At 38.4% G+C, this 10,272-nt stretch overlaps 1 protein-coding gene across 1 annotated transcript in view; it reads right to left on the bottom strand.

Moving 5' to 3' along the window:
- Nucleotides 1-8,207: 8,207 nt before the first annotated feature.
- Nucleotides 8,208-10,272, bottom strand: part of LOC107562839 (pre-mRNA-splicing factor CWC25 homolog) — an 8,926-nt gene continuing 6,861 nt past the window's right edge. Inside the window, exons 7-9 of the mRNA XM_016247582.1 lie at nucleotides 9,035-9,228; nucleotides 8,658-8,822; nucleotides 8,208-8,508 (exon numbers count right to left, since the gene is read on the bottom strand). Coding sequence (XP_016103068.1) covers nucleotides 8,394-8,508; nucleotides 8,658-8,822; nucleotides 9,035-9,228 — 474 coding nt within the window. The 3' untranslated portion in view covers nucleotides 8,208-8,393. The remainder of the gene's footprint in view (nucleotides 8,509-8,657; nucleotides 8,823-9,034; nucleotides 9,229-10,272) is intronic.

Below are 10,272 nucleotides of genomic sequence, written 5' to 3'. Positions count from 1 at the left end.
CACACACACACACACACACACACACACACACACACACACACACACACACACACACACACACACGCACACACACACGCACACACACACACACACACACACACACACACACACACTGTATAGGCCTACATATTCACCATACAATATTTTATATGGTGATTTTCTGTAAAGCTACTTTGGTGCTTTGGAACAATATTTAACATGAAAATTGCTTTACAAATAAATTAGATTTTTAAATGTTTCTACATAACCTAAATCTAATATTGAGTGGAGAAAGAAGTGTTGCGATGCTGAAATATAATGCAAGGAAAATGTTTTTTTCTACATACCTTCTTCGTTTGTTTTGGATTTAAAACAATGACAAATAAAACCCAATCATTTCATTTAGCAAATAACACATCTTTATATCACCCTTAATGTTTTACACACTGTATAAATAGTTCTTTGTCATATTTAGTAGCCTTTATGTTTTAGGAAGTGGCTCGCTTTGCAAAGGATCATTATATTTGTTGGTCTTTGGCATTTCCCATAGCCTACTGTAAGAGTGTGGGTTCATGTTTCAGTAGCACTGAAGGAGCTCAACCGGAGCTTCAGCGCTTGTTCCTTTTCATGTCATGCTATTAGATTAGTGAACAGAAACTGATTTATGTGGCATGTCAATTTAGCCGCAGGTTTGTTTATTATCCATTGTTGGGTCAGGTTTAACTGAATTTGTGTGTGTGACAGTGTGTTTGTAGAGGCAAAGTCTGAACGGACAGCCCAAATGTGCACAAATATGACAACTGATATGTTTCAGCAGTGCGTCCTGGGAGAATGATTGATTGAACAGACCACCACAACATTCTCCGGCTTCACTGCAGCTTTATTGTGCCTTGTAGCATAATAACACACACACACGCACGTTAGGTTTCTGTGAATTGTGGGGACCTTCCATAGACTTCTATTACTTTTATACTGACCAAATGATATTTTCTATCCCCTAACCCTAAACCTACCCCTTACAGAAAACCTGTTTGCATTGTTACACTTTTAGATAAACATCATTTACTATTTTTAATCATTTTTTTCCCATTTCAGGTTTTACTATCATTGTGGGGACATTTGGTACACAATGTAGCATAAACAAGAACACACACACACAAGCTTTGAATATACATCGCTGAAGACAAACATACATTCTGTCCTTGTGTGAACAACAAATGTGCACAAATATGACAACTGATATGTTTCAGCAGTGCGTCCTGGGAGAATGATTGATTGAACAGACCACCACAACATTCTCCGGCTTCACTGCAGCTTTATTGTGCCTTGTAGCATAATAACACACACACACGCACGTTAGGTTTCTGTGAATTGTGGGGACCTTCCATAGACTTCTATTACTTTTATACTGACCAAATGATATTTTCTATCCCCTAACCCTAAACCTACCCCTTACAGAAAACCTGTTTGCATTGTTACACTTTTAGATAAACATCTTTTACTATTTTTAATCATTTTTTTCCCATTTCAGGTTTTACTATCATTGTGGGGACATTTGGTACACAATGTAGCATAAACAAGAACACACACACACACAAGCTTTGAATATACATCGCTGAAGACAAACATACATTCTGTCCTTGTGTGAACAAATGTGCAAAATGCAACCCCATACCGCCACCTTCTGGACATATAAATGTGATAAGTAGTGGTTAGTAGTTGGTAGCATGAAGGTGGTAATGCATGGTACAATGGTCGTGAATTAATACCAGTTTCTAACAAGTTATTTAAAGGGGTCATATGATGCGATTTCAAGTTTTCCTTTCTCTTTGGAGTGTTACAAGCTCTTGGTGCATAAAGAAGATCTGTAAAGTTGCAAAGACTAAAGTCTCAAATCTAAAGAGATATTCTTTATAAAAGTTAAGAGTCAGCCACGCCTACCTAAAACGGCTCGTTCTAACACGCCCCCACATATCTACATCACTATGTGGGAAGATTTGCATAACGCCGCCCAAATGTGCACGCAAAGAAAGAAGGCGTGACTTTTATTCTCTCTGTAGTATTGTTGCCGCCGCCATGTCGTGAAGACGCTGTGTGCTTCGTTGTGAAAGCAAACTACTTTGTTTGGTCTTCCGTGGACAAAGCCCAAGTCGTCACGTGTGCTTGCCGCTCCTTCGTCGGATCTGCCGGCCGCGCCGTTTTCGACCCCGCCGCCTCTGCTGCTGGTCCTTTGCTGGTTTATGCTGGTCCTTTGCTGGTTTATGCTGGTTTAAGCTGGTCCTTTGCTGGTTTAAGATGGTCCTTTTGCTGGTTTATGCTGGTCCTTTGCCAGCACATGACCAGCATAAACCAGCAAAGGACCAGCTTAAACCAGCATCCCAACATCAAAACATACCTAACCAGCATATGCAGTTTTTTTCAACAGGGATATCAATGTTTAATTTACATGATGTAAAATATTGTTGGCAATGCCATAATTTCCTAAATACAAAGCACATGCAGGTACGGTGAGTTTGAGTTTGAGCTCGAGCTTGTCATTTGTGATTCTCAGGTTTTTGGTTTTTGTGAAGTGAGGGATTCCTGTGTGGTCAATGAAGGAGGAGAAAAGATGGATGAGAAGGGGGAAGCCGACGACAGCCGCTGTAAGTACCGGGCGTCAGACCACAGAGTGGGAGTGATTATGGCAGATGTATTTCTGCAGATGTCTCTATTCCTGCTGCGTCTGACTCGCTCCACGCACACACAGAGATTGATTGAGAGCAGTGGTTTGGACAGACTCTCACTGGGCTGTGTGGGTAATGGCTGTCTGTGACCCATCATAACCTAACGGCTCCTCACACAGCACAGACACACTGACTAAAACACTGCACACAAAACATGCCAGGCTCTTACCAATGGCCTGGTAACATGTTACACTTATAGAGGATGTTTTTGCAAATGTTACCATGGTGATACTATGCTGCTTTAAAATATTCACCATGGAAATACCATGCTGTTTTTGGACATTCACCATGATAATACCATGTTTTGGGGATGTGCACAATAGTAATATAATTTTTGACAAATATTTTGCAATTATATATATATATATATATATATATATTCATGTACTTTTTACATTTACCATGGTAATTCCATGCTGTTTTGGATATTTACATGGTAATACCATGTCTTTTGCAAATATATCATCATGGTAGCACTTTATTTTACAGTCCTGTTACTCATGTATATACTATGTACTTATTATAGTAATTACAATAACTAGGTAATAACACTGGGGTGGATGATGGGGGTTGGTGTTAAAGAATTGTGTTATAACAACCCCTACAAATACAACTCATTATATACACTATAAACACTTTAAAGGAGACAGACATGTATATGTTTGTGAAAGATGTTTTCTCTGTTTTAGAGGGATTATTATTTTTTAAATCATACCCTAATTATTGCATCAAAATTTTACTATATTTAAGGGTGGTTAATTTTATCAGTTGTTTATTGCAACAATACACAACTACAATAACTTTGTCTAGTGCTCTTATGAAAGTTTATAGCATGATTTGTGAAAATGTAACTATACTGGATGACATAGCATAGACTTCTTCATGGCTAGTTTTTGCACATTTCATTTCATTCTGTAACCTGCTTGTTCTACAGATCTGTGTGTACTAGTGTTAAATGCTACTGTTTTTGACAGCGTTGATAACATTTATGACAGATAATATCATGATAATTTTTGCGTTTCCCTTCCCGAATGTCGTCCCCTGTCAGCAAAAACTTTTTTTTTTTGCTTTCAGTTTAAGTGCCGGCGATGCAGTGTTGCCAGATACTGATACTAAAACAAAGAAAAAACTAAAACTAAACCAAAATTATTTCCAATCTTTTGCAAATAAGATAAGATAAAGATATCGCTGACTCTAAACTGCAACTTCCTACTTTATTCACTTTCTAAAGTGTTAAATTAAGTGGAAAACACAAGTCCAAAAATACTTAAAATAGCAACACTGCCAGATCCAGAAAATCTGCGCCCGCGCCCTCACTCACAACTCTCTCAAGCCTCGTTCACTCCGCCAGCATGTCGCAGCGATCATTTTCATGCCAGGGACGCCATAGGCAAAGTTTCACTTTTATGCGTTGGGGGGCACCCACTGGCAGACGAGCCACGAGCACTTTTTTATATGTTCTACATTTCAAAAGTATTTATGTAACACATATTCTACATTAAAAATACATTTAGAATGAGCAAGAACTGCTGTACAAAGAGTAAAAAAAGCCGCCTCTTTTTCAGAATTGCGTAGATGACCACTATTTTTCTTTCATCTCTTCTGATCAATTTTCAGTCAAATTGTTCTATGTGTGCTAGATCAGAGCAGTTTCTTATTCTCCTCATAACTGAGAAACTCATTTCTGATGTAGCCGAACTAGAGCCCTGCATTTCGACTTTTTTACGCCCCTCGGGCTGGGCTTCGGACCAATTTTCATGTCATAGTTCAGGCTGGACTGGGACAAAAAATCGGCCCAGGCGGCCCACCACCATTTATTATATGTGACCCTAGAGCATAAAAGCAGTCTTAAGTCACTGGGGTATATTTGTAGCAATAGCCAACAATACACTGTATGGGTCAAAATTGTCGATTTTTCTTTTATGCCAAAAATCAATTTTCAAAGTCAAATTGCTTGATTGGTTTTGTGGTCCAGGGTCACATATATGATATACACTACCAGTCAAAAGTTTTTGAACAGTAAAATGTTTTATGCTTTTTAAAGAAGTCTCTTCTGCTCACCAAGCCTGCATTTATTTGATCCAAAATACAGCAAAATTTCTTTCCCCCCCCAAAAAATACAAAATCTACTGATTCCAAGCTTTTTAATGGAATAGTGTATAATGTTACAAAAGCTTTTTATTTCAGATAAATGCTGATCTTTGGATCTTTCTATTCATCAAAGAATCCCGAAAAAATGTACTCAACTGTTTTCATTTTGATAATAATAACAATAAATGTTTCTTGAACAACAAATCAGCATATTAGAATGATTTCTGAAGGATCATGTGCCATCATGTGAAGACTGGAGTAACGATGCTGAAAATTCAGCTTTGATCACAGAAATAAATTACATTTTAATATATATTTAAATAGAAAGCAGTTATTTTAAATAGTAAAAACATTTTACAATATTACTGCCTTTGCTGTATTTTGGATCAAATAAATGCAGGCTTGGTGAGAAGCGACTTAAAAAAAAAAAACATTGTTCAAATCACTGTTCAATACTGTTGACAATATCGTGTCTTTTTGAATCTAGATTTATTCGCATTGGCCCATGGAAACCTCTATGAACACACTTGACTTGATTTGGCCAAAAAAGCGCGGGCGACGAATTCACGTTTTATTAAAAAGTGTTTACGTCTGTTTTTATACAATCTATGGTTTACGTATTCTACACTCATGGCGCGCACACACATTAGGATAGGTTAGATGCCTGCCTCCGCTGCGAGTCCCTATCAAGCACTTTACAGATTCAACTACTCTCCTCTCCTCCTCCTGCCTGGCTCTTTGGCCTGCATCACTCACCGCAGAGCAAGTCTGTTCTTGATAAAGCTGCTGTGAAAACGTGGGAAAAGCCGACGAGGAAAGGACCTTTCACACAGGACGCGGAAAGCGCTGCGCTGGCCGCTGGGTTCAGCGCAGCCCTTCAGATACAAAGCGATTTGCGCTAAACTGGCCAGAGCAAAGTAGGCGGAGTTTTCAAAACTTTTAGCGGGAGTTCTATAGGTCTAGTCCAGTGGTTCCCAAACCTGTCCTGGAGGACCCCCTGCCCTGCACATTTTGTATGTATCCCTAATCAGACACCCAATTTAGTTATTGCAGTCTCTACTAACGAGCTGATGAGTGTAATCAGGTGTGTTAGATAAGGGAGACATACAAAAGGTGCAGGGCAGGGGGGCTTCCAGGACAGGTTTGGGAACCACTGGTCTAGTCATTTGTTGTTCCAACTTTTTGGTCAGCAGCAAAATATGTATCTGTCCCGTGCTAAGAAGCGAGCGATATTAGCGATGCCTTGTGGTAACATCACAGAGAGGCCTTTTCGTTCACTTTTCCTGACTGGTGAAATGATCTTCCCACAGTCGCAGCAATTAACAGAACACCCGAAACGTTATCTGACAGCAACACTAATTTAATCCCATACCCGACCCAAACCGCACCTGCATTAAATCTCCTACATGAGGTAGACAAAACTCATTTATTAAAACTTTTATTCAAATTGTGAATAGATTAAATACAGAAAACAAGCAAATAGCACTCCCTTTAATATAATCACTACAGCTGTCAATCAGTGGCAGCATGATTGGCTACATTGCTCAGCGTGTACTGGACCGAGTCGAAATAGTCTTGGTTATTGGAATCGCAACCCGCCTCTGCTTGTCACCATCCGGCCCGCACCACACCCTACACATAAATATTATTCCACCCATTACATAAAATATTAGCGATTCACCTGCTCTGGCCCCAGAGAGTGATTGTAAATTAAGTTTACATGAAATATGATTGAAATTTCATTCTGCATCTTCTGAGATTTCATTTGACAACAATTGAGAGCATTGTTGAGAGAACAAGTATGTATGGGAAACACGCTACCGCCTACCTGACTCTGCCTGAGAGGTAAGGAAAAATACACTTACCTGAGATGATTTTTATTTTATATCTCTGAAATAGGGGGAAGTCGTGGCCTAATGGTTAGAGTCGGACTCATAACCCAAAAGGTTGTGGGTTTGAGTCTCGTACCGGCAGGGATTGTAGGTGGGGGGAGTGAATGTACAGCGCTCTCTCCCACCTTCAATACCACGACTGAGGTGCCCTTGAGCAAGGCACCGAACCCCCAACTGCTCCCCGGGCGCCGCAGCATAAATGGCTGCCCACTGCTCCGGGTGTGTGTTCACGGTGTGTGTGCGCACTTTGGATGGGTAAATGCAGAGCACTAATTCCGAGTATGGGTCACCATACTTGGCCACATGTCACTTCACTTCACATTTTTTATTTTTTTTTTAAATATATGATAGTACTCTTGAAAACAATCTTTGGTAACACTTTATTTTAAGGTGTCCTTGTTACACGTTACATGTACTTAATATTATATTAACAATAAATTATGCATAATTACATGCAAGTAACCCTAAACCAAACCCCAATCCTAACCCTAAGCATATAGTAAGTAGCCTACATGTAGTTAATTAATATTACTCAGTATTTTACACTGTAACAAGGACACCTTAAAATAAAGTGTAACCCAATCTTTTAATGTATTATTGAATAAAATATTAGTTAATGATTAAAGAAAGAAAAAATTCATATCTATAATATGGACTATTGTAAATGCTCTGTGATACGCAGATACTGTGATTTCCTTCTCACATTGCTGATTTCACCATTAACTCTTCATCTGAATAGTTGCTGTATATGGTATCATTGGAATCCTTGACCATCAAAACATAGGGGTAGACATCACCTTTTCTGTGTTATGTTTGGTTCAGGAGATATGACACGAAATACATAATTTGGTTATGGCGTTAAGTAAAATGGTCGCCATGGCAACCACGAGGTGTTTTTGCAATGGCTCAATTTCTGAAAATGTTTAGGGCTGCAAACTATACAAGTGTACCAAGTTTCATGCTTTTATGAAAAAGTGAACATTATTTTCACGTATCACCTGGACTACAGTACTTCTTGAGCCAAAGTTAGAGGAAATCTAACATATGATTTCATGATTTCGACGTTTTTGATCACTGTAGTGCCCCCCTATTGGACGATTAGAGTTTTTTGCCGTGCCCGAAAGTTGAAAAATGCTGCCTTCGGAGAATGCATTCCAAGGAAGGCATCAGGCATGTCCGAACCCAGTGTTAGCTTCAATTCCCGTTTCCTGAGATACCTTCATCTGATGGATTTTTGAAGGCAGCGTAGATGTATCCTTAGCTGCCTTTGATATCCCACAATCCTGTGCGTTCTACTCTGTGACAGCTTAGCAAAAAAATTTATAAAAATGGCGCCTGAAAGTTGCGGTTGGTGGTCAGTTTGTGTGCAAATGTATGTTTTTGACCAACTTTTTCCACTTTTAACATAAAATGTTAAACAACTGAGACAAACTGAACCAGTTTCACACTAACTGGAATGGAATAAATAATCCCTGAAGTTTTTCTTTTGTGTGTGTGTGTGTGTGTGTGTGTGCGCGCAGAGTTTACAGATATATCAGTACTGATGACTGGAACAGGTTGGTCAGTTGGTTAAGACAAAGCCCATAAGGAGAACAAGTGTCATTTGTACATTTTATTTACAACCATGATCTGGCATCATAATGTTAATTAAAAATTACAAATCTTAAAACAAAATACAGAGGTAAAAGTTTCCATGTTCTTTATGGTCTCATCTTCTCATGAAGTTCTTCTCCAGAGCAGCAGGGGTCCTCTGAATAGAGTGAATGTTTCTCTTCACACGGTCTTCCAGAGAGGAGGTGGCAGCACTCTCTAGTTTCATGTCACTGTAAACAGATTTACAAATTAATTAGTGAACAACTTATTATTATCCAAATCATTTTATGGCTGACCAAACACAAGAACATAATTTCCAGCAGAACTTAGTGCACATTTATTTTAGGTCAATTCAGGTTTCAGTAATTTAAATACTGACTGTATGAAGCCAGCATGACGGTCCTGTTTGGCATTGTCTCTGGCTTTCTCCTGTTCCTCTTGTTGCTTGTACCTCTGCACATTATTTTGCCTTTCCACTTTTCTTTCACAGGCAAAATCCATCATTTCCTTTCTCTTCTTTTCCAACTCTTCAGCTGAGAGGTGCCTGAGAGAGGGGGGAAATGTAGTTACATTCTATGTACTATGCATTTCACAAAACTGAATGTCTTCTACAGTAAAACAAACTAATGAAATGTATTCATGCCAAAGTTTTTAAATAAGAAACTCATGTTCAGAGTAATTGATATAGATAAGAATAAAACATTCATGCTTGCTATATGTGGTAGATTAATTGATCAACTCGTGAACATATCATACTTGCTGTAATTAGTGTATTGTCTTTGATTGCGGTCTCTGTGTCTTGATGGGCTGGGGGCTTTGGTTTTAGGTCTCTGCTCGGTCACTCTAAAGGAGTGATTGTCCCTGCCTGTTTGATGAGACAATGGGGACCGACTCCTGTCTCTTGAACCGTGATCTGTGTGGTTAGATACTGAAGATCTGTTTGCTGGTAACTGAAATGGTTAAGGAATAAATCAGGTACAATAATTTCACAAATTTAAGATGGCAAAATCGTATTTGATAACAATTACCAGATCAGTGTTAAATTGGTGTGGATGTCATAAGTGAAAATAAATGAATTTGGTAATGCAGATCCAGTAACTAGTTTAATCATGCATTACGGAGGTCAGCATGAATGATTCTGGCTAGAGCCCGACCGATTTGGGCTTTCTGGGGGCCGATGCCGATACCCATATTAGGTAGTAAAAAAAGACAGATACCGATATATCGGCCGATATTCTTTGTGTAGGCTATATTATAGTACAGTAGTGTTGGGCGATATGGTCATTTTTCAAATTGTCATATCGCCAGTCTGTGTGATCGCCGATAGATGATATTATCGTGCATGGGTGAGTGGGGGCAATAGAGACTCCCTGTACTTGTCATAGGCTATTTCATAACTATTTGGTGTTTTCAAATGTAGATTTATTTTAAAGACCAGCAGTTTAAAGGGGTCATATGATGCTTTTTTAAAGATCATTATTTTGTGTATTTGGTGTAACAGAATATGTTGACATGCTTTAATGTTCAAAATGGACACACTTCCCATTCATGTGTCCAAACTTTTGACTGGTACTGTATATAGAATACAGTATATAGCCTACATAAACAGAATATATATACACAAACACATTTTTTGCGAAACACTTATAATGATGTGACAAACATAAGCCTATGTAGTGGAGGCAGGGTATTTAACAATTTAACAATAAACTTTATTATTCAAAATGAGTCTGACATCAGTGCACTTAACAGTAAACTTCACTTCACTTATTATAAATAACTTAAATGACAAATAGAACAAAATATATATAACTTGAATTAAGAAATTAAAACAAGGTAACTGTGTAGGGCAAGCAAGCTACTGCCAAACCAACAGGGGCAGATTTATAAACATCTAAAATCTAAACCTAACATCTAAAAATGAATAAATAATAATAATTTTTTTTTAAATTCACAAACTCTGTGTTGTGTATTTTCTGGTAATCAAATGAACA

This window comes from Sinocyclocheilus grahami, unplaced genomic scaffold, assembly GCF_001515645.1.
Source record: "Sinocyclocheilus grahami isolate Dianchi unplaced genomic scaffold, SAMN03320097.WGS_v1.1 scaffold843.1, whole genome shotgun sequence".
Classification (NCBI taxonomy): domain Eukaryota; kingdom Metazoa; phylum Chordata; class Actinopteri; order Cypriniformes; family Cyprinidae; genus Sinocyclocheilus; species Sinocyclocheilus grahami.
This window is presented reverse-complemented; position numbering and strand designations above follow the sequence as displayed.